At 43.8% G+C, this 26,277-nt stretch overlaps 1 protein-coding gene across 4 annotated transcripts in view; it reads right to left on the bottom strand.

Moving 5' to 3' along the window:
* Window positions 1-64: 64 nt before the first annotated feature.
* Window positions 65-26,277, bottom strand: part of sv2 (synaptic vesicle glycoprotein 2) — a 105,966-nt gene continuing 79,753 nt past the window's right edge. For all 4 annotated transcript variants that reach the window (XM_063070892.1, XM_063070894.1, XM_063070893.1 and 1 more), the window contains exons 8-13: window positions 24,468-24,557; window positions 22,880-22,968; window positions 20,843-20,979; window positions 12,051-12,146; window positions 9,135-9,294; window positions 65-8,222 (exon numbers count right to left, since the gene is read on the bottom strand). In XM_063070892.1, coding sequence (XP_062926962.1) covers window positions 8,039-8,222; window positions 9,135-9,294; window positions 12,051-12,146; window positions 20,843-20,979; window positions 22,880-22,968; window positions 24,468-24,557 — 756 coding nt within the window. In that variant the 3' untranslated portion in view covers window positions 65-8,038. The remainder of the gene's footprint in view (window positions 8,223-9,134; window positions 9,295-12,050; window positions 12,147-20,842; window positions 20,980-22,879; window positions 22,969-24,467; window positions 24,558-26,277) is intronic.

Below are 26,277 nucleotides of genomic sequence, written 5' to 3'. Positions count from 1 at the left end.
AGCAATCAAATTCAATATTTTACGCTCAGTTTTTACAGATGCAACTGCCTTTTCAAGGCTTCATTATTTTTTTTGACCAGTTAAAATGTTTTGGTCAAACACAACCGTGACTCTTTCCTGGCGGCTTTTAACATTTTTGTCTGGGGCTGCTATTATGGACCCTGGGTCATTGTTGTAAATCAAGACGTTTGCAACCATTGGTGTGGATTTATGGATTAGAAACTGGACTGAAATAACGACATTTGAGCTGCTGTACATAGTTTTAAGATGTTCTTTGCACTTTTTAATTTGCACTATGGGTAGGTAGAGGTTTTTAAATCACCATTCTCACTTTTTTTTTGTACTTGAGCAGAAGGGGTTTCATGGCCGGGCCAGGCTGAGTTTCTGGTTTTGTCCCCTTTTGGGCAGTTGCTCTTTATTGTTGAAAAGGATGAAGCTATTGCTGAGCAGCTGCTTGAATCTCCAAGTTACTTGAAGAGGTTTTTACTCTTGTGGTTTTTGATCTGAAGCTGTGTGCCAAAGAACCAGTGTCCTTAACTTTTTTTTTTGCTGAGCTGTTGCCTTGTCACTCGCCCAGCTACTGTTGAGCATTAGTAAGGTCTCTACCTCACTGTGGTGGTATGCAGGTGTGACTGCAGTTACCTGAAGATGTGGAGTAAGCTGTTAATGTTGGTCAAAAAAAGTAGTTGAAACAAGTGTGGAACATGTCTAATGTACCAATACAGTGAAAAAAATCACACTGCTTCCACTCAACTAGAGGTAAAAAGGAGCCTATGTTATACATAATGGCCAGATGCCCCAGTAATCTGTCTGGTGTATTGCTAAACTGCAATGACTAAATTGTAGCAATCCTTCAGTGTAGCCATGACCAATTAATGGAGTATACTGGCCATTGACACCCAGACTTGCTGTAAGTAAAACCCAAATGGAATAAAAACCCATGTTCACAGTATGTTATGGAGTAATTTTATTGTCCTTATTTGATTTATTGCTGTTGGTCTACTACAGTAGTTCCTAAAAATATCTTAAATCAAGATTCAATTTTCCTTGATAAATTTCTCATGTTAGGTTTTGGTTTACCTGGTGAATTTGAGGGTCAAAGAACATTGGCTGAGAGCAAATGAAAAATGACTTCTGTTTAAGATTTCAGTGGAATTGACTTGCAGCATTAAATTTGGCTATGAATCCAAGTGCTTCAAATCTTAAGTCCTTCTGTTGTGGACAGTTGCTTGTGTTCTGCGTATTCTACTTCATACTACACCTTTCCACAAAGTTCTGGCTGTTAATTGTTCCAGGGTGTGCATGTGAATGCTACCTCTGGTTTTAATTCTATTAATGGTTACTTCAAGTGCTGAGTTTTAGATTTTTCAGAACGGACAGGGAAGGAGGCAAAAGAGGTGGGGGGGGTGTGGCATTGTTGATCAGAGATAGTGTCACGGCTGCAGAAAAGGTGGATGTCATGGAGGGATTGACTACGGAGTCTTTGTGGGTGGAGGTTAGGAACAGGAAGGGGTCAATAACTTGGTGTTTTTTATAAACCGCACAATAGTAACAGGGATATCGAGGAGCAGATAGAGACACATCTTGGAAAGGTGTAATAATAAGAGTTGTTGTGATGGAAGTTTTTAATTTCCAAAATATCGATTGGCATCTCCCTAGAGCAAGGGGCTTAGATGGGGTGGAGTTTGTTAGGTGTGTTTAGGAAGGTTTCTTAGCACAATATGTAGATAAGCCTACAAGAGGAGAGACTGTACTTGATTTGGTATTGGGAAATGAACCTGGTCAGGTGTCTGATCTCAGTGGGAGAGCATTTTGGAGATGATGATCATAATTCTATATCCTTTACAATAGCATTGGGGAGAGAGAAACAGACAAGTTAGAAAAGTGTTTAATTGGAGTAAGGGGAATTGTGAGGCTATTGGGCAGGAAATTAGCTTAAAAGAAAAGGTTCAGAGAGCTAGGTAATGGAGAGATCTAGAAGATTATAAGGCTAACAGGAAGGTGCTTAGGAAATTAGGAGAGCCAGAAGGGGCCATGAGAAGGGCTTGGCGGGCAGGATTAAGGAAAACCCCAAGGCATTCTACAAGTATGTGAAGAGCAGGAGGATAACATGTGAAAGAATAGGACCTATCAAGTGTGTTTGGAACCAGGGAAATAGCAGAGGTACTTAATGAATACTTCAGTATTCACTATGGAAAAGGATCTTGATGATTGTAGTGATGATTTGCAGCAGACTGAAAAACTTGAGCATGTAGATATTAAGAAAGAGGATGTGCTGGAGCTTTTGGAAAGCATCAAGTTGGGTAAGTTGCTGGGACTGGATGAGATGTACCCCCAGGCTACTGTGGAAGGTGAGGGAGAAGATTGCTGAGCCTCCGGCGATGATCTTTGCATCATCAATGGGAATGAGAGAGGTTTTGGAAGGTTGTGGATGTTGTTCCCTTATTCAAGAAAGAGTAGAGATAGCCCAGGAAACTACAGACCAGTGAGTCTTACTTCAGTGGTTGGTAAATTGATGGAGAAGATCCTGAGAGGCAGGATCTATGAACATTTGGAGAGGCATAATATGATTAGGAATAGCATAGCTTTGTCAAAGGCAGGTTGTGCCTTACGAGCCTGATTGAATTTTTTGAGGATGTGACTAAACACATTGATAAGGAAGAGCAGTAGATGTAGTGTATATGGATTTCAGCAAGGCATTTGATAAGGTACCCCATGCAAGGCTTATTGAGAAAGTAAGGAGGAATGGATCCAAGAGGACATTGCTTTGTGGATCCAGAACTGGTTTGCCCACGGAAGGCAAAGAATGGTTGTAGACAGGTCATATTCTGCATGGAGATTGGTGACCACTGGTGTGCCTCAGGGATCTGTTCTGGGACCCCTACTCTTCGTGACTTTTATAAATGACCCCTGGATGAGGAAGTGGAGGGATGGGTTAAGTTTGCTGATGACACAAAGGTTGGGGATGTTGTGGATAGTGTGGAGGGCTGTCAGAGGTTATAGTGGGACTTTGATAGGATGCAAAACTGGGCTGAGAAGTGGCAGATGGAGTTCAACCCGGATAAGTGTGAAGTGGTTCATTTTGGTAAGTCAAATATGGCAGAATATCCCAGTAGATGAAGATGAAATTACTTCAAGCACAGATGTGGTCTTTTCAACCACTGATTCACAAGCCACAGCAATTTGCTCTGGAGAGAGTAGTCATACTCCAGGTCAGACAAGAGATAACCCAGGTCAGGTTTCAGACCACAGTACCCAGGTAGATCCTTTGCATGATGGCAGTGGTGAGGTAGAGAAGAGGAAGGTCAAGTGGCCAGCAATGGCAGATGAGAGGGCTTGGTGTGTGTTTGAGGATATCAGTATGATGTTGGAGGACACTCTTATGGGAACATCAAAGGGAAAGTTGGAAGTGCTGGGCGATATGATTTACGACGTTGGAAAGTACCAGTTTGGTTTGGTTGAGTTGAAGAAAGCAAAGCCTACAAGAACACCAAGCATGTGCCAGAAGGAGATTTTTAGGTTGAGGAGAGAGCTTAGATCATTGAGACAGGTGGAAGGTAGCAAGTAAGGTGCCAAGCCAGGGCTTGCTGATCTCTGAGAGCATTTTCGATTAAAGTTAGCATTGCTCCGTCGTGCAGTCAAAACATAAGAAGAGAGAGAAGGCAAGAAAGTCGTTCTTTGGGAACCCTCACCAGTTCACAAAGAAATTGAACAAAGTGAAAGTGGGCAGCTTAACATCTCTCAACAAGAACTTGAAGAACAAGAAACTGGCAAGCACTTGCTCTAACGAACAGTGGGAAGCTCCTTAGCTTGACATTTCAGGGCTTGTGAAGCCTACTGAGCCAAGAGTGAAGTTTGATCTGTCAGAACCCAAACTGGCAGAAGTCAAACGGTTCATCAGAAAGGCAAGGTCGGGTTCAGTGCCAGGACCTAATGCAGCGCTGTATAAGGTGTTCAGGAAGTGTGAAGACTGAGGAAATACTTGTGGCGATTGTTAAAGGTGGTGTGGAGACAGTGTTGTTCTTTCCTCATGGAATGAGGCTGAAGGAGTGTACCTGCTGAAGGAAGTGAATTCTACTACGTTAAATCAGTTCTGACCAATTTCACTCCTGAATGGAGAGGGGAAGATTGTTTGGCATTCTAGCAGAAAGAATATCTTCATTTGTGGTAGAGATTTTGTGGTAGAGAATGGATTGGTAAATATATCTGTGCAGAAGGTAGGAATACCAGCCTTCCCGGGATGCCTTGAACATTCTAGTATGATATGGCATACCATCCAGGAGTCGAAAAGGTTGAGAAGAAATCTGGCTGTAGTTTGGCTTGATCTGGCAAGTGCGTATGGTTCTGTTCCCCATGCCCTGATTGAGTTTGCGATGGAATTCCTAAGGATTTCTGCTAAGTTGAGGAACTTTGTTATGCAGTACTACAATGTTTTCCAGATGAGGTTTTCCACTCAGCAGTTTACAACTAGGTGGCAGAGCTTGGAATTTGGAATCCCAATGGGATGTGCAATTTCACCCATCCTTTTTGTGTTAGCCATGGAGGTTATTGTGAGGGCTGCAGAATCAGTGGGACCAGGTGGCGCACTTGATGGCAGAGGGGAGTTACCACCAATACGAGCATTCATGGATGATCTCACCCTTTTGGTCCTAGCACAGAGGCAGTGGAAAGTGTACTATCTCGACTCGGAGCTAATGGATTGGGGAAGAATGAAGTTCAAGACCAAGAAGTCAAGGAGCCTTGTTCTTAGAGGAAAGCTAGTTGACTTTCATTTCACCCTTTGTGGAGAGGAGATTCTATCCACTCAGGTCCAACCAGTTAAGAGCCTCGGGTAATGGTACACAGAGGAGCTGAGAGACACCAAGGGGGTTCAAGAGACAGGAGAACAGATCAGCAGAGGTCTGATATCTGTCGACAAGTGGGGCTTGCCTGGCAAGTTGAAGTTATGGTGCTCGCAGTACGGACTGATGCCACAGATAATGTGGCCACTGACTGTCTATGAAGTGGCAATGTCCCATGTTGAGACAATGGAACAGAAGATAAAGTATGTGAAGAAGTGGCTTGCAGTAGCACCGAGCAGCCTCACCAATGTTGCAATCCACAGTAACCAGACAAAGCTTACCATCCCGGTTCATTCCCTTGCTGAAGAGGTCAAGGTAGCCAAGGTAAGATCATTCTTGATGCTTCGAGACTCAAAAGACCCTGTCATCAAGAACACCCAGCTGGATGTGAAATCAGGCAGGAAGTGGTCAGCCCATGTAGCAGTTGATGAGGCAGAGCCCAGGTTGAAGCACAAGAGGACAGTTGGGGCTACCCAGCTAGTTCACCAAGGACTTAGATGGACAACCCACAAGTGGTGGTCATCTTCTACAGGTAAGCAGTGCCGTGAGCTTGTAACGCAAGAAATACGAGAGGTAGAAAAGAAGTTAGCTAAAACAGCTGGCCTGGCCAAACAAGGGGCTTGGACCTGGTGGGAAAGCGTTGAATAATGACAGCTAACTAGGAATGTTCTGTGGCAGATGGAACCGCTCTGCATTTCTTTTCTATGCAGAGCAGCGTACGACCTGCTTCCAACACCTGCCAACCTCAGCACCTGGTATGAAGATAGACAAGTGTGCTGCTTGTGGAAAGAAGGGAACACCAACATATTTTGAGTGCATGCAGAGTCAATCTTTCCAGTGGCATGTACATGTGGAGATACAACAATGTTACAACTTTGAGAACAGAAGTGGTTGAGCGGAGTACTGCAGCACGACTTATCTCATGCCCCATTCTGAACAGAACATTGCATATAATTTGTGAAAGAAGGCTCCAAGTCAAGGGTGTACAACGCAAGCCCATGATCAAGCATACTTTCTTCAGCTAATGATTGGTGTGTCAAGGTCGGCCTGCATGGGAAAGACAGTTTCCCGGAGCAAATAGCTTTCACCACATTGCGTTCAGATATAATTGTATGGTCTGACACCAGAAGAGAAGTGGTTATTAGTGAACTCAGTCCCCTGGGAAGACAACATCGATGAAGCCCATGAGCACAAGTTAAACAAGTATGCAGAAATAAGATCAGAGGGTGGAAGGTCTCATGCTATCCATTCGAAGTAGGTTGCTGTGGCTTTATTGCGTTCACTTTCCAGAAATGGCTGCGTGACCTTGGCTTCACCAGAAGAGAGCAAGTCAACCAGCAGGGCTGTAGCTGAGGCAGCAGAGACAGGATCATGATGGGTGTGGACTAAGTATGTCCAGAGGGGCAGATAGTTGGACAGTGTATCTTTTGCAAACCCTTCAGTAGTTGCATAGTCTACTCTTCAGGGGTCTATCTGTTGGATGGAAGCGACCAACAACTCTGATAGAAGCAGATGCCAAGTTTTTAAGCTCACCAGTGGGAGGTGGTACTTTAGTACTGCTGGCCCACCACCTCGGGAGTCTTGATCATAAGTGGGCCGAAACTCCTGGAGACAAGTGGCAGATCAACTGATGATCCCACTGGTGAGAGCACAGGACAGTTAACATCTTAGTCCAAGTGTATTTTTAAATTAATTCTAGTATTAATGATAGACTCTTGGCAGTTTGGAGGATCAGAGGGATCTTGGGGTCTGAGTACATAGGATGCTCAAAGCAGCTGTGCAGGTTGACTCTGTGGTTAAGAAGGCATACAGTGTATTGGCCTTCATCAATCATAGTATTGAATTTAGGAGCTGAGAGGTAATGTTGCAGCTATATAGGACCATAGTTAGGCCCCACTTGGAGTACTGTGCTCAGTTCTGGTCTCCTCACTACAGGAAGGATGTGGAAACCATAGAGTGCAGAGGAGATTTACAAGGCTGTTGCCTGGATTGGGGAGCATGCCCTTAGGAAGACAGGTTGAGTGAACTTGGCCTTTTCTCCTTGGACCAATGGGAGGATGAGAGGTGCCCTGATACAGATGTATAAGATGGGCATTGATCGTGTGGATAGTCAGAGGCTTTTTCCCAGGGCTGAAATGGTTGCCACAAGGGGACATAAGTTTAAGGTGCTGGGGAGTAGGTACAGAGGAGTTGTCAGGGATAAGTTTTGTTTTTTTTTTAACACAGTGGTGAGTGCGTGGAATGGGCTGCCAGCAATGGTGGTGGAGGTGGATACGATAGGGTCTTTTAAGAGACTTTTGGACAGGTACATGGAGCTTAGAAAAATAGAGGGCTTATGGGTAAGCCTAGTAATTTCTAAGGTAGAGACATGTTCGGCACAACTGTGTGGGCCGAAGGGCCTATATTGTGCTGTAGGTTCTCTGTTCTAAAACGTAAACTCTATATTGGATGTATTGTTCCTTTTTGAGTGCATTCACGTACAACTAGTTGTCGCATGTAACTGACAATGTACACTAAGCACATCACAAAAGATCACTAAGTGCAGTTGTACAGGGAAGGAACTTCAGCAAAGGTAGTTACAGTGCAACTGGAAAAGCCGATTACATTTTTGCCACGGTACAAAGATTCTGTCATTCTTTAGTCAAATACAAATAACTTGTATATGATTGCTAAATGCTTGTAAAAGACAGAGTTGTACTGGTACTTGGATAAATGTTTCAGAAAACTTTTACCAGATAGTATAATTTGACTGAAAACTGGTTACTTTTTGATCAGCATGGAGGCTGTTGCTGGAGAAGGGAAAGTGCTTAGATTATAAAAACATTGCAATGCAGTAGCATTACAACTGCATCAAGGAGGTGCCATGGTAGGATGATGCTAAAGCTAAGTTTGTTTTTTGTTATTGTTGACCCTTAAATGGATCTATGAACTACAAGTCTTCATCAAGAGCCATTTAATCCACTCCTGCTGTACAACTTTGTAACCTATCTCCTACCCCTTAAACAGTGGCTATGTGGCAAAATTTTTTTATGCCACTTGTACTGTAATTTTGTGTGGTCTGTTGCTGCCTTATGATACAATCTTTACCCTGCCTCCATACTTGAGTAGAATTGTATAGAAGATGCAACAAAATCTTAATAGGCAACAACTGGATCCCAAATGAACTATGACCTGGCACAATCATATTGAACATTCTATCAGCTTAATTCCTTGTTCTTGATGTGAGGCAATTTTAAGCCAGCCAGACTCCCTATGAATAGTATTAGTGCTACCAGAAGAATGGGCACAGTGCAGTTCACATCAACGAGCTGCCCAAATGCAACATTTCCCAAAATGGATGCGATTCGGCTGATGCCACTGAATACGCCAAAGGCAGATGACCTGTCAAAGAAACATGCAAGTTCGATTTTAAATTTGACATTAATTGTCATATCAAGAGAATAAGTTGCATAAAATCTTGAACAGCCTTATTAAAACAAAGATTTTGTTCATATTTAATGTTATACCTGCAGTTTTGCAGTCATACACTGCCAGTGCAGTTGCAGCAGCTATTGCACTAGGAAATTGAGCAAGTTTATTTTCCAACTGGACTCCAATATCAGAATCCAGAAATGTTCAGAACCTGGTCAGCTCATTCAGTAGGAAGACCTACACTAAACCATGTTAAACACTTAATCACAGCAAGTTCTATAGCATTGCATTGCATTACATTTTTTGTGCTATTAAATGCAGGAATTAAACAATATGCATTTAAGTAAAGTTGAAAAGCTTAGAGGCTGTCTATGCATTGTTGCTACTTTAATTATTGCAATATGCTGTTGGAGCTGCAGAGGGTGTGAAAGGTACCATGGGTAGAAGTAATGCAGCATGCAGATTGTAGTCTGGTAAACTAAGCTTAAATGAGAGAGCAGGCTCTTTGAATTAGAAAGGACTAGTCCCAAGTCCAGATCACCATAAACAGCATGTGTGTGCACAAGTTCTCTACTTTGAGGTAAATGCTAAGAACAAGTTTAACCTGTAGGGTGTTGTAGAAAAAACAGCAGGGATCTTTTTATAGGCTCTTAGTGTAGATACTAATACAAAATGTTATCCTTACTGGATCCATTAAAAGCATAGGGAAAAAAATTTCAAAGCACTAATGCATTAGTCAAATCTAAGCCTACTATATTAATAACAATAGACTAATACTCGGGGCTTCCTGGATTACAAAGAGTAAAGATTTGAAAATGAGCTTTAAGTAGTTGTCAAGCATGTAACAATCTGCAAGAATCCTCCCACCTGACAGTAACTTACCTCAAGTGAGTTGGGTATAATTCTAACCCAATGACATCAAGTGAATTCCAGGCAATAACTGAGATGGCACTGAACACACATGACATAATCAAGCTCTGGCTTTTTGTCTTTACTTCCCAGATGAAGAACACACTGAGACCTGATAGAAACAGGCTTGCACCTAGGAGAGAAATAATAATTAAATGCAATTAATGTTGATCTTTTCCCTTTCTTTGTAAGAGTACACAAGATATTCAAAGTTGAAAGGATCCCTAATTGGTCTCTAAAACTTGATCCTTGGAACTTCATGCAGAACAAGTGGTCAAAAAGGGATCTGCTCCTGCTTAACTTGATTGCTTAACCCATTGTCTCATTTAGCACATTTGAGCTTGGCATAGTGAAAATTGAGGGGGGAAAACTGAACTTTGGGGTCTGATATAATATCAATAACTGGCTACTATTAGCAAAAAACAGATTACTGTTCAAAGTATCTTCCCTACTAGAGATTCTCATCATTAAGCAGTAACTTTGGTACAGTTGGTGGGTTGTATGACCCATTTCTCTATGGTGTATCTCTATGAATAAAAAGGATATTAAGTGGTGTGGAGAACAAAAATGACCATGGAGTTTGTTCATATCTCGGAGGTAGCTAGAGATGTCGACAAGGTTTTAAAGAGTACAAGGGTTGATTTCTTCACTATCTGAGGCATAAAATAAGAGTTGGAAGGATGTGCTACAGCTGACAATGCTGGCTTTTACAAAGCTTATGGATGCACTCCTGACAAGAATGATGGGATTGTACTAGAGGGAGCAAAAGAGGAGATTGCCAGGACTGAGAAAATTGCAGATTTTGGAGGAAGATTGGTTAAGCTAGAAATGTTTCTTGGTTAATGTCAGGTCACTATATATTTCAGTATAGAATCAAAATCCACACACTTAATTTTTCTGACCAAATTTTATCTTGCAACCAACAACACTGATCAGTTTCTCAGTTTGCTGTAAGTTGGCTGTGACACTTTATACAAAAGTCCAGATGAAGGATCTGTACCTAAACATTGGCCATTTCCCTCCACAAATGTCGCCCAACTTAAAGTTCAAAATAAAAGTATATGTATGTCACCCTGCACAACCCTGAGATTCATTTTCTTGTGGGCATACTAATCAAATCTATAGAATAACTATAATCAAAGACTGTCCAACTGAGGTGATCAACCAGAGTGCAGAAGACGGCAAACAGTGCAAATTCAATAACAAAAAGCAATATTGAGAACGTGAGATGACTGCTTGAATGTGACTCTGTTGGTTGTGGGAACGTTTCAATGATCGGCCAAGTGAATTCATGAGCCTAATGGTTGAGTGATGGGAGTTGCTGCTGACCCTGATGGTGAGTCCTGAGGCTCTTGTACCACCTTTCTGATGGCAGCAATGAAAAGTCATTCCTTGGATGGTAGGGTCCTTGCTGGGAAGATGCTGCTTTCCTGTGACAGTGTTTTGTGTAGATATGCTCACTGGTGGGGAGGGCTTTAACCATGAGGGGCTGGCTATATCCACTACTTTGTAGGATTTTCCATTTAAGAGCATTGATATTTCCATACTGGGCTGTGATGCAGCCAGTAACTATACTTTCCACTACAAATCTGTAGAAGTTTGCCAGTTTGCTCCACAAACTCATAAGGAAGTAAAGGTGCTGCTGTGCTTTCTTTGTAATTCTATTTGCATGCTGGGCCTTGGACAGGTCCTCTAAAATAATAAGACCTAGCAACTTAATGTTGCTAACTAACTTCACCTCTGATCTTCCAATACCAACTGGCTCATGGACCTGGTTTCCTTCTTCTGAAGTCTATAATCAGTTCCTCAGTCTTGCTGATATTGAGTTAGAAGTTGTTGTTATGGCACCACTCAGCCAGATTTTCAATCTCCCTCTTGTATGCTGATACATCACCTTTTATTCTGCCTATGTCAGTGGTGTATGTCATTGGAGTTGTGTTTAGCCACCCAGTCATAAGTGTAGAGCAGGGGTCTAAGCACACACCTTGTGCACCTGTGTAGATTGAGATCGTGGAGTTGTTGCCAATCCGAACTGACTGGGGTCTGCAAGTGAGGAAATCTAGGATCCAATTGCACAGGGGTATTGAGGCAAAGGTCTCAGAATTTATTTATTAGTTTTGGGGGGATGGATGCTTAGCTGTAGTTGAAGAGCATTGTGATGTACATCTTTGCTGTTCAAATGCTTCAGAGTTGAGTGAAGAGCCACATAGATGGTATCTGCCTAGACCTGTTGCTCCAGTAGGCAAATTGGAGTGGATCCAAGTCACTTCTCAGGCAGGAGTTAAAATGTTTTATCACCAACCTCCTCAAAACACTTAATGACTGTCGCCCAGTGGCACTTGCATTCAGTGATCGAGGCAGCTCAGTGTGCTCTTGGGCACCAGTGTAATTGAAGCCTGCTTGAAGCAGATTGGTACCACATACTGCCAAAGTGAGAGGCTAAAGATCAAATTGAACACACCAGCTAGGTGATCAGCATAGGTCTTTAGTATGTAGCCAAGTATCCCATTTGGGCTGGATGCTTTCCTTGAGTTCACCCTCCTGAAGGCAGCTTGCATGTCGCCTTGAGGGTCTGAAATCATGGAATCATCTTGGGATGTGGGAGATTATGATCTTTTCTCCATGTTTTGATGGTCAAAGTAAGCATAGAAAGCATTCAGCTAGACTGGAAGTGAATTTGCTGAATTTATCCAGCATATTTTTTCTTTGTTGCTCCAGATTATAGAATCTACAGTGTTATCTACAATAGTCAGTTTTATATTGACCAATTGAAGGTAGTTTAGGACATGCTATGTAAATACAGGGCTCGTAAGTGGTTGCGTTAATTGTGGGCCGCTCTGCTTTGTCTATTTTTCAGTCCCTTTATAATTTGGAGGGTTTGTTACTCACAGAGCAAGAGCTTGCCTCCCAGTAGATCCATCATTAGAATGGAGAAGATATTTCCAGGAAGATTGGCAGCGGCTAAAATGAATCCTTCTGTGTAAACTACAAAAGAAAAATAAACTGCTTTAAAATGCCATAAACAAATGGGGAAGAGTGAGAGAGCAGACAAACTAATTGGAGCATGTTTTAAAATTTAAAAAAAACTATGCAAGTGTTTGATTATCCCTGTTAGCGTGGCAGATAAAGGCATTGAAAGCATTAGTTCAAATCTCGGGGAGCCTGGAATAATGTGCACAAATGCAGTGGAAAAACTTACAACAGCAATATAGGCACATTTTAGACACAGCATTCACAAGATCATAAATGAGTTAAAATAAAGATAAAACAAAAACGTCTGAGAACAAGTGATCAAAATGGTCAGTGTTGCTATATTGAAGTAATAATTAGGGTTGTGCAAGCTGGATCAAAAAGTGAATGACTGGAGGGAAGTAGTTACTGTAGCTTGATGGAAATATTTGAAACATTAGGGTTTGAAGGCCGAGTCCTTGCCTATTTGATCACATCACACTCTATTGTTGATGGCTGCATTGGCTTAAGATGGAGGTTGACACAGCTAGGTAGGATTGTACCAATGGTCTGTTCTGTAAATACTGTTTAATGCTAAATGTCAATTCCACACAGGAGAACATAGTGCTAGAGACCTGGTTCAATCCTGACCTCTGGTGCTATCTGTGGAATTTACGTGCACACCTTTTTCAGGGTAAGTTTCTTCCCACAAAGATGTGCAGACTGGTAGGTTAATTGGGCATTAGGCAGGAACTAAAATGTTAATTGGGAGCCCTTTTTCTGGCAAGTCCACATCAGAGATATAAGAGGCTGTTTAAAGATCAATTGCATGAAGTACAAGAAAGATGTGTTCTTATTAGAAGGACAATGATGGAAAGATAAGGGAATCTTGGATGACAAGAGCTGATAAATTGTCAAGAAGAAAAAGCAAAAGTATGTAAAGCTTCAGACATTGGGATCAAGTGGAGCACGAGGATTATAAAGAAGCCCAAAAAGAACTAAAGGGAATTAGGAAAGCCAGGAGATACCATGAAAAGTCAGATTAAGGTGAATCTCAAGGCAGTCTATATCATCAAAATGATAACTAGGGAGAGAATGGGACTGCTGAAGGATAAAGAGGGGAACTTATTGCTTGGATGTGAAGAATGTGAATGAGGCACTTAATACTAAAGTATTTACCAAGGAGAAGGACATGGAGGACCAGGAGATCAGTGCTGAAAGCATAAATATATTGGGGTGTTTTAGAGGTCGAGGAAGTGTTGGGTCTCCTAATGAGTAAGGTGAGTAAGTCTCAGAGCCTGATGGGATTTACCCCAGGTTATTGAAGGAGGTAAGGGACAAGATTGCTGTGGCCTTGACCGGTATCTTCATTTCCTCTCTTGGTAAAGGCAAGGTCTTAGAGGATTGGCGAGTGGCCACTGTTGTACCTCGAAGAAAACAAGGGAAAGTCCTGGGAACTATAGATTGATGAGTCTCCCATCATTTGTAGGGAAACAGCTAGAGAAAATTCTTGGGGATGGGATGTATGAGCATTTGGAAACCCATGGCCTAATTAAAGAGCGGCATAGCTTTGTCTAATGCAGGTCGTGTCTTACCAACTTGATTATTTTTTGACAAGGTGATGAGGGAGGTTGAGGTGGAGTAGTGAATGTTATCTACATGGATCTTAGTAAGATGTGACAAAGTCCCTCATGGGAGGCTGTTCCAGAAGATTAGCATACATGGGATCTATTGGCTACTTGGATTCAGAACTGGCTTGCACATAGAAAACAGGGTAGTGGTTGAAGGCACTTGTTCAAGCTGGAGGTCTGTAATTAGTGCTATTCTGTAGGGATCTGTGTATGAAGTACATGGTCTTGTACATCACAAACCTCTGTTGTTTGTGATGTATATAAATACCTGGATGAAAATGTAGATGGGGTGGGTTAGTAAGCTTACAGATGATACCAAGATTGGAGTTATGGATGGTACAAAAGACTGGCAAAGAATAGAGTGATATAGATCAGTTGCAGATATGGGCAGTGAAATAGCAGATGGAGTTTAACCCAGATAAATGAGGTTTTGCACCTTGGTAGAGTAAATGCAAGAAGACAGTAGATCCTTGAACCCCAAGATCTCTCTGCTCAGCTGCACTGGTAAGGATCTAGCCCCAAGTTCATAGCTCCATGAAAGTGGCTATACAGGTCAACAGGGTGGTTAAGAAAGCTTATGGAATACTTTTATCAGTCAAGGCATTGAGTTCAAAAGTCAACAGCTTATGTTGCAGCTTTATAATATTGTGGCTACTCCACACCTGGAGTATTGCATACAGTAATAGTCATCACACAAAAAGGACGTTGAGGCTTTGGAGAGGGTGAAAAGAAGGTAGAAGAGGGAAGGGGCAGAGTCAGGTACTAGGGAGTACTCCTGTGGCTGTCTCCCTGAACAATAAGTATTCCTGCTTGAGTACTGTTGGTGGTGGGGGGGGAGGGAAACAACCTACCTGGGGGAAGCAACAGTGGCCGTGCCACTGGCAGAGTTTGGCCCTGTGGCTCAGAAGGGTAGGGAAAGGAAGAGAAAGGCAGTAGTGATGCGGGACTCTATAGTTAGGCGGGGTCAGACAGGCGATTCTGCAGATGCACGAAAGAAACTCTGGCAGTTTGCCTCCCAGGTGCCAGAGTCTGGGATGTTCCAGATCGCGTCCATGATATCCTGCAGTGGGAGGGAGATGAGCCAGAGGTCGTGGTACATATTAGTACCAATGACATAGGTAGGAAAAGGGAAGAGGTCCTGAAAACAGACTGCAGGGAGTTAGGAAGGAAATAGAGAAGCAGGACTGCAAAGGTAGTGATCTTGGGATTACTGCCTGTGCCATGTGACAGTGAGTATAGGAATAGAATGAGGTGGAGGATAAATGTGTGGCTGAGGGATTGGAGCAGGGGGCAGGGATTCAGATTTCTGGATCATTGGGACCTCTTTTGGCGCAAGTGTGACCTGTACAAAAAGGGTGGGTTGCACTTGAATCCCGGGGGACCAATATCCTGGCAGGGAGGTTTGCTAAGGCTACTGGGCAGAGTTTAAACTAGAATTGTTGGGTGGGAACCGAACTGAAGAGGCTGGTGAAGAAGCGGTTGACTCTCAAACAGAGAAAGCTTGGAGACGGTGTGTGAGGGAGGATAGGCAAGTGATCCAGAAGGGACGCACTCAGACTGTTTGAAATGTGTCTATTTTAATGTAAGGAGTATTGTGAACAAAGCGGATGAGCTTAGAGTGTGGATCAGTACTTGGAGCTATGATGTGGTGGCCATTACAGAGACTTGGATGGCTCAGGGACAGAAATGGTTACTTCAAGTGTCGAGGTTTAGATGTTTCAAAGGACAGGGAGGGAGGCAAAAGAGGAGGGGGCGTGCCACTATTGATCAGAGATGGTGTCACGGCTGCAGAAAAGGTGGACGCCATGGAGGGATTGTCTACAGAGTCTATGTGGGTGGAGGTTAGGAACAGGAAGGGGTCAATAACTTCACTAGGTGTTTTTTTTTTATATAGGCTGCCCAATAGGAACAGGAATATTGAGGAGCAGATAGGGAAACAGATCCTGCAAAGGTGTAATAGTAACGGTTGTCGTGATGGGAGATTTTAATTTCCCAAATATCCATTGGCATCTCCCTTGAGCAAGGGGTTTAGATGGGGTGGAGTTTGTTAGGTGTGCTCAGGAAGGTTTCTTGACACAATATGTAGATAAGCCTACAAGAGGAGAGACCTCTTAAACCTGGTCAGGTGTCAGCTCTCTCAGTGGGAGAGCATTTTGGAGATGGTGATCATAATTCTATCTCCTTTACAATAGCATTGGAGAGAGATTGGAACAGACAAGTTAGAAAAGTGTTTAATTGGAGTAAGGGGAATTATGAGGCTATTGGGCAGGAAATTGGAAGCTTAAATTGGGAACAGATGTTCTCAGGGAAAGGTATGGAAGAAATGTGGCGAATGTTCAGGGGATATTTGTGTGGCATTCTGCATAGGTACGTTCCAATGAGACGGAAGTTATGGTAGGGTACAGGAACTGTGGTGTACAAAGGTTGTAGTAAATCTAGTCAGGAAGCAAAGCTTACAAAGGTTCAGAGAGCTAGGTAATGTTAGAGATCTAGAAGATTATACAGCTAACAGGAAGGATCTTAAGGAGGAAATTAGGAGAACCAGAAGGCCTTGGCAGACCCCAACACATTCTACAAGTATGTGAAGAGCAAGAGGATAAGACATGAAAGAATAAGACCTATCAAGTGTGACAGTGGGGAAGTGTGTATGGAAATGGAGGAAATAGATGTACTTAATGAATACCTTCAGTATTTGCTATGGAAAAGGATCTTGGTGATTGTAGTGATGACTTGCAGCAGACTGAAAAGCTTGAGCATATAGATATTAAGGAACAGGATGTGCTGGAGCTTTTGGAAAGCATCAAGTTGGATAAGTCACCAGGACCAGATGAGATGTACCCCCAGGCTACTGTGGGATGCGAGGGAGGAGATTGCTGAGCCTCTTGCGATGATCTTTGCAGCATCAATGGGGATGGGTGAGGTTCTGGAGGATTGAAGGGTTCTGGTTGTTGTTCCTTTATTCAAGAAAGGGAGTAGAGACAGCCCAAGAAATTATAGACCAGTGAGTCTTACTTCAGTGGTCAGTAAGCTGATGGAGAAGATCCTGAGAGGCAGGATTTATGAACATTTGGAGAAGCATAATATGATTAGGAATAGTCAGAATGGCTTTGTCAAGGGAGGTCATGCTTTATGAGCCCGATTGAATTTTTTTTTTGAGGACGTAACTAAGCACATTGATGAAGGAAGAGCAGTAGATGTAGTAGTGTATATGGATTTCAGCAAGGCATTTGATAAGGTATCCCATGCAAGGCTTATTGAGAAAGTAAGAAGGCATGGGATCCAAGGGAACATTGCCTTCACTGTGCAAGCCAGTTCTGGATCCACAAAGCAAAGAGTGGTTATAGATGGGTCATATTCTGCATGGAGGTTGGTGACCAGTGGTGTGCCTCAGGGATCTGTTCTGGGACCCTTACTCTTTGATTTTTGTAAATGACCCCTGGATGAGGAGTGGAGGGATCGGTTATTAAGTTTGTTGATGACACAAAGGTTGGGGATGTTGTGAATAGTGTGGAGGGCTGTCAGAGGTTACAGTGGGACATTGATAGGATGCAAAACTGGACTGAGAAGTGGCAGATGGAGTGCCAGATACGTGTGAGGTGGTTTATTTTGGTAGGTCAAATATGATGGCTGATGCAGATGGCAAATATTAATAGTAAGACTCTTGGCAGTGCGGGGGATCAGAGGGATCTTGGGGTCTGAGTTCACAGGACGCTCAAAGCAGCTGCACGGGTTGACTCTGGTTAAGAAGGCATATGGTGTATTAGCCTTCATCAATCATGGAATTGAGTTTAGGAGCTGAGAGGTAATATTACAACTCTATAGGACCCTGGTCAGACCCCAGAGTACTGTGATCAGTTCTGGTTGCCTCACTATGGAAGGATCTGGAAACCATAGAAAGGGTGCAGAGGAGATTTACAAGGATGTTGCCTGGTTTGGGGAGCATGCCTTATGAAAACCAGTTGAGTCAACTCAGCCTTTTCTCCTTGGAGCGACAGAGGATGAGAGGTGACCTGTTAGCGGTGTGCAAGATGATGATAGACATTGACTATCCACATGATCAGAGGCTTTTTCCCAGGGCTGAAATGGTTGCCACAAGAGGACACAGGTTTAAGGTGCTGAGGAGTAGGTACAGAGGAGATGTCAGGGGTAAGTGTTTTTGCGCAGAGAGTGGTGAGTGCGTGGAATGGGCTGCTGGCGATGGTGGTGGAGGCAGATACGATAGGGTCTTTTAAGAGACTTTTGGATAGGTACATGGAGCTTAATAAAAGAGGGCTATGGGTAACCCTAGTAATTTCTAAGGTGGGCCAAAGGGCCTGTATTGTGCTGTAGGTTTTCTGCTTAAGTTTACCAGGATACTGCCTGGTTTAGAGGGCATGTGCTATCACAAGAAGCTCCGTAAACTTGGGTTGTTTTCCTTGGAGTGGCAGAGTCTGAGGGGAGATCTGATGGAGGTTTATAAGATTGAGGCGTAGATGGGGAATATCTTTTTTCCAGGGTAGAAATGTCCAATACCAGAGGCCATGCATTGAAAGTGAGAGGGTGTAGGTTCAAAAGGGAATTAAGGGGCAAGTTTTTCCACTCATTCGTGGCTGCCTGGAATGGTGGTAGAGGCAAATACAGAAGCTGATATTAATGTAGGGCTAGTATAAGTGAGTGGTTAATGGAACAGTCTCAGCAGGCTGAAGGACCAGTTTTCATGATGTTCCCATCCTCAAAATTTATCATATTAACGTGTTAATGCCCTTCAGCACCCACTGTCCTTTGTAGAACTGTGCTGCAGAACCATGCTGCAAACCCTTTGCCATAGACAGGGTAGAAAGGAGGACAACAGGAGCAAGTTGAAAGGTACCTCCTTCCACAACACCACTGCTGGTAGCTTGAATTGGCCAGGATGTGAAAGGACCATATGATCTGAGCAATTGAGTGAGAAAGTCAGCAAGCTTTGTGGGGGAGAAACAGGACTGATGCCAAAGGTTCTGGAGGACTGGAAAATTACAAATGTCACACCACTCTTCAAGAAGGGAGTGAGGCAAAAGAAAGGAAATTATAGGCCAATTAGCCTGACTTCAGTGGGAAGATGGTGGAGTCGATTAAGGATGTGGTTTTGGGTTACTTGGAGGCATGTGGTTAATAGGCCAAAGTCAGCATGGGTTTGCTTCAGGGAAGACATCGCCTGACATCTGGAATTCTTTGTCCATCTTGCTTGTCATTTCTTCAAAGGAAAATTGGTGGATGTGTGATTTTTTTTCAGAAGGCTTTTGATAAGGTGTGCACTTAGGCTGCAAAACAAAGTGCTGAGGGTATTACAGGAAAGATACTAGCATGGACAGAGCATTTGCTGATTGGCAGGAAGTGAAAAGTGGGAATAAGGGGATCCTTTTCAGACTGGCTGCCAGTGACTAGTGATGGTTCATGGGTCTGGGACTGCTTTTAACACTATACATCAATGATTTGGATGATAAAATTGATAAGTGCATGAGCAGGAAGTGTTGGAAGTAGAGGCACTACAGAAGGACTTGCATTAGGATAATGTGCAAAGAGGAGGCAGATGGAATACAGTGTCAGGAAGTGTGTGGTCATGCACTTTGGTAGAAAGAATCAAAAACAGATTTTTCTAAATGGGGAGAAAATTCAAAAGTCTGAGGTGCAAAAGGATTTAAGTCCTCATAGAAGAGTCCCTAATGGTAAATGTGCATGTTGCATCATCCAGGAAGACGAATGTGATGTTAGCATTTGTTTCAAGAGGACTAGAATATAAAAACAAGGATGTAATGCTGAGGCTGTTTAAGACACTGAGACCTCATGGAATATTGAGCAGTTCTGGGCACATTATTAAAGAAATCATGTGCTGATAGTGGAGAGAGTTCAGAGAAGGTTCACAAGCAAGAAAGGCCTGTACCAGCTCTGAAACTTTGGGGGTGGGGAGGGGTATTTCATTGAATTTTGAAAAGCCTAGATACCAGATGAAAACAGGATGTTTTCTTTGGAGCCTAGGACCTGAGGGCAGAGCCTCAAAAGAAAAAGCCCCTTTACAGCAGATGAGGAATTTCTTTAGCCAGAGTGTATCTGTGTAATTTGTTGCCACAGGTGCCTGTGTGCTTTTAAGGCAGCGATTGAGGGGGTCTTGTTTAGTCAGGGTATGAAAGGTTAAGTGGAGATGGCGGGAGACTGGGGTTGAGGGAAATGGATCAGCCATGATGAAATGGCAGAATAGCTTTGATGGACCAACTGGTCTAATTCTGCTCATGTTTTACGGTCACATGATTGGTGAGAGAAGCCTAGAGTTCTTTCACCCTGTTCTTGGACCAGAAATGTGGTTACTCACCATCCTGACTCATACTGGTAATTTATTCACTCTTGTGAGTGTACCGCCTAAAAAGACAATTTTAATATAAGAAAATGAATCCAATTCCCTTGGTTAACAGGCAGATCTGTACTTGTATACTATATTCCAGAACATACTGGTCTACAGTAGAAACCAAGCTGGAGCACATGCCCAAGTAGTTTACTTGTATGCCAACAACTGATCTTAGTGGTGAAACACTTCCATAACTGCTCATTAAACAGCTGTTTTATGGTCAGGGCATGTCATTGATGTCGTCTACTGCGAACTTGCTCCCTCCACAGAAAGAATTCTTTCTATGCTCCAATCACTAAAGTCCGCAAACACTGACTACTTGTCACCAATGACACAAAAACACAAAAGCAAGGAGGTTATTAACTTTGTTTTACAAAAAAAATTGGTTAGGCCACAGCTGCAACTTTGTGCATACTCTGATCATCACACTAGAGGGTATTGAGAAGATTCAGCAGGGTGGGGCACTGATTCAGTTATGAGGAGAGATATACAGGCTGTGTAGGGTAAGGAGTTGAGGTCTGGAAGAGTTCTGAGGTGGAAATTATCAGCCAGAGGGTAGCTGGAGTTTATTTTTTTAAAAAACACCTGCGTGGGTTGGAGGCAGAGACTTGCACAACATGTAGAACCTCTGACAAGCATTTGAATCAGCAAGCCATTGAAAGTTGTGTTCTTTCTGAGGGATGTGAGATGTGCACTGCCCTATCCTGCTACACCCCAGCCCCTAACAAACTTCAACCACATACCTGCTGTTTTGACTGGGTAACAGGTGACGTTTTCTACACCTTTGCTACTTTGGCTGGACCAGTTGCTTGAACAAGATCCACCTGTGATTTCCATCTGTTTTAGCAGCTCAGGAAACCACATCCAGAGACCATAAAACCTATAGAGGAGCAGAACAGATGGGGTCAGGTACTTAAGTGGTTGCAACAACAGAGAATCACACTTAAAACCTTGGATGTTTTGAAGCTCTTGGAATCTCAATGCAGATGAGGAAAAGATAGCTGTCTTTGTCACAAAACATTTCACTATGTTCAATGTATGTTTGTGTCATATCAAATCAGTAAGGATTGTGCTGGGCAATCTGCAAGTGTCACCATGTTTCTGGCATCAATATAACATGCCCACAACTTACTACAACTACCTGGCACAACCAGCTTGTCATCTTGCACCTTTCTCTGTCCACCAATCTCCTTGGTGTCCTGTCTCTTCACTCTCCTTATCTTTAAATGGTCCATCGCCACTCTCAGCTCTGTCTTGCTGCAGGGTTTCATAGATAGATAGAGGGGTGTGTGTGTGTGTTAGATATATCTATCTGCTGAGTTCCTGCATCAGATTGTCTGTTGCACCGGATTCCAGCATCAACAGTCTTGTATCTCAAAAGTACTCCCCTCTTTTTAAATATTACCACAGCCCTTCTAACATGAGAGAGTGGAGGGAGCCTCTGCCTGCCGGCTCATCTGTAAACCAGCACCTCAGGCAGGGCTGTTTCTCCTCAACACCCCACTGAGGCTCAGCCTACAACATGGCTTCCCTCCTATATCCCAAAGACATGCAGGTGGAAGGTCAGTTGGCCACTAAATTGTCCTTAGCTTGTTGTGGAGTGTTAAAATCTGTGGGTGGGGAAGTTGAAGGGAATGTGGGGGAGTTTAAAAAATAGGATTAATACTGTAAGTGGGTTACTGGTGGACAGCATGAACTCAGTGTTCGGAAGAGCCCGTTCCTGTGCTGTATCTTGGGCTGATGCATTACTCTTCATGGTTCGATGAAGAACTTGCAAATAATTTTTGGTACAATTCCACTTTATTCTTCTCCCACTGAAACCCTCCCTGTGGGTGCAGTAGATTGGTCCCTAGGTCATAAACCTCGAGCACGATTTCATTCTACCTTCTCCCACCTCATTTCATTAACCTCATGGTCCTGCGGTCAAGTCCGTGTGCTGAACACAAATCTCCACTGCCAACCTGTGGTAGTCCTGAGATTTGATTAATGGAGACCAGGCTGTCAGGACTGGTCGGTTAAAACTGGTGTGTGTAGGAACTTAACATACAGATTCGTTTATTCTCATGTACATCAGGGTGTGATGAAATTCTTCATTCATGTGAAGTTCAGTGGTGAACCTCAGGGATTCCCTACTCCCCCGAGAAGTGTGGGGAGTGGATTTTAAAGTTTTGAATGCAGGGAATTGAGGACAGAGGGGGATGAGGTCTGGAGCAGGTCAGCTGACACCAGGACAACCCTGAGGGAGCTGAGGAACCTAACTGATCCCTCCTGCCTACAGAGGTCCATATCTCTCCATTTTCTGCACATTCATGTGCCGAAGAGCCGCTTAAACTATTGTAGCAACACACATCAAAGTTGCTGGTGAACGCAGCAGGCCAGGCAGCATCTCTAGGAAGAGGTACAGTCGATGTTATGGGCCGTGATCCTTTGTCAGGACTATTATTATTATTAAACTATTGTATTTGCGGCTTCTCTTGGTCCACCAAGGACACTGAATAAATAGGGGAAATTTTGTCCTGTGAACCACCCACGCTCTGGATCGTTGTACAGCAGTTACCCATATGAAGGCCAAGTAAGCAGATGCTCTGTCTTAGATCTGAAGTTTTCACCCAGTAATCCCTCTTCCCCCCTGCATCAGTGCCAAATGGAGTCCCAGAACGAGAACGACAAAGGCAGCGCTCCGTGAAACTGCTGCCTGCAACAACTAAGCACCAGGAGGGCCGAGGATGGAGCAGTACAGGGAGCAGCCGCTCTTGGGGCTAGTTCACAGAACAACTCACCCAAATGAGATGCTGAAGAAGATGATGGAGAACGCGATCGATGTGGACCTGTGCCTCTGAGAGAACAGCTTGCGGATGGGATCCAAGCCCTGAAAATGAAAACAAGCACTGTTAGCTGACCCAGCTGATCAATTATCACCACTGTCCAGAGGAAAGGACACTCACGCTGAGATCTCTCGATACACAAAACTACAGAGCCCTGTGGGTGCAGGAATCAGAGTGGGAGGGGATTAAAGATCAGCAGGACGAGACCCAGGATCAGTGGCAGGGATGTAAGGGTCTGTGGGAGGATTTTGGAGATTGATTGGAGGGCCTCAGAGGGATTAATGGGAGGAGCTTGAGAATCAATGGGCAGAATCTCAGCTGTGTTGGCTTTCCAGTGCAAGGGGAAAATGACTGCAAGTGAATGCTGGCGGCTGGCTGAGTATGTGCTGAGAGGTGCACTATAGCTTGATGAACCTCTGGGGATAGGCTGCAACTGAAGTAGTCCCACCACTACACCCTGAGGCTGGAACTCGAGCTAAAGCCTCTCCCCTGATCTACCAGTGAAGACTACGCGAAGGAAACGTGAATGCCTCAGAAAGGCAGAGACACGAGAGACTGCAGATGCTGGAATCTGGAGCAACACAACCTGATGGAAAAGCTCAGCAGGTGGAGAATTCCTTCCTCACCCCTCACAGATGCTGATCGACCTGCCGATTTCCTCCAGCAGACTATTTGATACAATCTGAATCTGGTAAGGAAGCGAGTGCTTTGTCTGGGATCTGGGAACTTTCGTCCACAATACAATTCACGGTGCTCCCAGTGCAGCCTTCTAAATTTTGGCGAGACCTGACGCGGACTGGAAGATCGTTTCGCTGAACACCTACACTTTGTCCGCCAGAGGAAGCAGGATCACCCAGTGGCCACATATTTTAATTCCATGTCCCATTCCCATTCTGACATGTCTATCCACGGCCTCCTCTACTGTAAAGATGAAGCCACACTCAGGTTGGAGGAACCTTGTATTCCGTCTGGGTAGCCTCCAACCTGATGGCATGAACATTGACTACTCTAACTTCCATTAATGTGCCTCCGCCTGTTCTTACCCCATCCTTTATTTATTTATTGATTGATTGATTCCTTCCTTTTTTTTCCTCTCTGTCCCTCTCACAATAACTCCTTGCCTGCTCTCCATCTTCCTCTGGCGCTCCCCTCCTGCTTTCTTTCTCCCTAGACCTCCCGTCCCATAATCCTCTCCCTTCTCCAGCCTCATATCCCTTTTGCCAATCAACTTCCCAGCTCTTAGTTCCATCCTTCCCCCTCCTGTCTTCTCCTATCATTTTGGATCTCCTCCTCCCCCTCCCACTTCCAAATCTCTTACTAGCTCTTCTTTCAGTTAGTCCTGATGAAGGGTCTCGGCCCGAAACAGCAACTGTACTGCTTCCTAGAGATGCTGCCTGGCCTGCTGTGTTCCACCAGCATTTTATGTGTGTTGCTTGAATTTCCAGCACCTGCAGATTTCCTCGTGTTTGCGTCACTGAATATTGTTAACTTTTACACACAAAGCACATGCTCAAGAAAAGGCAGATTAGGCGGCTGCCCGTACCTTCAGTAACTGACCTCTGAGCCAGTCGAGTCGATCGCTGTAAAGCTTGGTGCTGCTTTTGTCAACAGCAGGGATCAAAAGCCGATGAACCTGCGAATCAGAGAAATCAAAATGAAGCAGATGAGGGAGGCAGGTCAGCTTCTGTGACTGAGGTCACAGAGTCAAACCTCCAAACATTGAGGGGGAGGGAGTACCAGCCTATGGTGGTGGGGTGGCTATGTAAGCTATCATGTTTATAGATCGATAGAGTGTAGGAATAGTTCCTTCAGCCCACTGAGATGATGCCAGCCATCAACCAGCCAGTGCTCAGGTATCTCAACACCCTGTAAATTATTGACAAGGCTGTTAATAAAAGCAAAGGAAACACTGCATTGTTTTTTTTCATTTAACAGAGGTATAAGGGTTGCAAGCAAGTTGCAGTAAACCTGTGAACACTACTATTCAGGTCCTGGCCAGAACAGATGAAATAATTCAGGATAGCTTAAAAGAGAAATGCAAGGATTTTTTAAAATGTGTACATGTTTTAGTTTATAGGTTAAGAGAAGGATACAGCACATCAAGTTTGTGAACATCACCCTCTCATTTACAATAATCCTATTTTATTCTCCTCACATCCTTATCAACTCCCCCAGATTCTACCACTCACTGACATTGCTGGAGTTATTTTGTGTCCAGTTAACCTGTTTTTGGGATATCGGGGGGCTGGAGTGGAGAACCAGATGAAACCAACATAGACAGCTCTGGAGGTCGGGATTGAACCTGTGTCACTGGAGCTGTGATGCAGCAGCTCCACCAGCCGCAACGGTGTTTCACGCCCGCACGTTCACGGGTCACCGCGGCTCCTCTTTATCTGGGTGTCATTATTTGAGGCCCGCCTCTGGTGCTGCACCATCTTTTGCTGCATATTCTCTGCTTATGTCGTGATATTTGTTTTTTGCAACAGCAGTACATTAATAATAAAAGCTATAAATTATAATAAGTGTATATAAAGAAAAGCTGAGAAGTGGCAGATGGAGATCAACCCAGATAAATGTGAGGTGGTTCATTTTGGTAGGTCAAACATGATGGCAAAATATAGTATTAATGGTAAGACTCTTGGCAGTGTGGAGGATCAGAGGGATCTTGGGTCCGAGTCCATAGGACACTCAAAGCTGCTGCGCAGGTTGACTCTGTGGTTAAGAAGGCATACAGTGTATTGGCCTTCATCAATCGTGGAATTCAATTTAGGAGCTGAGAGGTAACGTTGCAGCTATACAGGACCCTGGTCAGACCCCACTTGGAGTACTGTGCTCAGTTCTGGTCGCCTCACTACGGGAAGGATGTGAAAGCCATAGAAAGGCTGCAGAGGAGATTTACAAGGATGTTGCCTGGATTGGGGAGCATGCCTTATAAGAATAGGTTGAGTGAACTCGGCCCTTTCTCTTTGGAGTGATGGAGGATGAGAGGTGACCTGATAGAGGTGTATAAGATGATGAGAAGCATTGATCGTGTGGATAGTCAGAGACTTTTTCCCAGGGCTGAAATGGTTGCCACAAGAGGACGCAGGTTTAAGGTGCTGGGGAGTAGGTACAGAGGAGATGTCAGGGGTAAGTTGTATTTTTACACAGAGAGTGGTGAGTGTGTGGAATGGGCTGCCGGCAACGGTGGTGGATGTGGATACAATAGGGTCTTTTAAGAGATTTTTGGATAGGTACATGGAGTTTAGAAAAATAGAGGGCTATAGGTAAGCCTAGTAGTTTCTAAGGTAGGGACATGTTTGGCACAACTCTGAGGGCTGAAGAGCCTGTAGGTTTTCTATGTTTCTATGTAA

This window comes from Mobula hypostoma, chromosome 18 (genome assembly GCF_963921235.1).
Source record: "Mobula hypostoma chromosome 18, sMobHyp1.1, whole genome shotgun sequence".
NCBI lineage: Eukaryota > Metazoa > Chordata > Chondrichthyes > Myliobatiformes > Myliobatidae > Mobula > Mobula hypostoma.
This window is presented reverse-complemented; position numbering and strand designations above follow the sequence as displayed.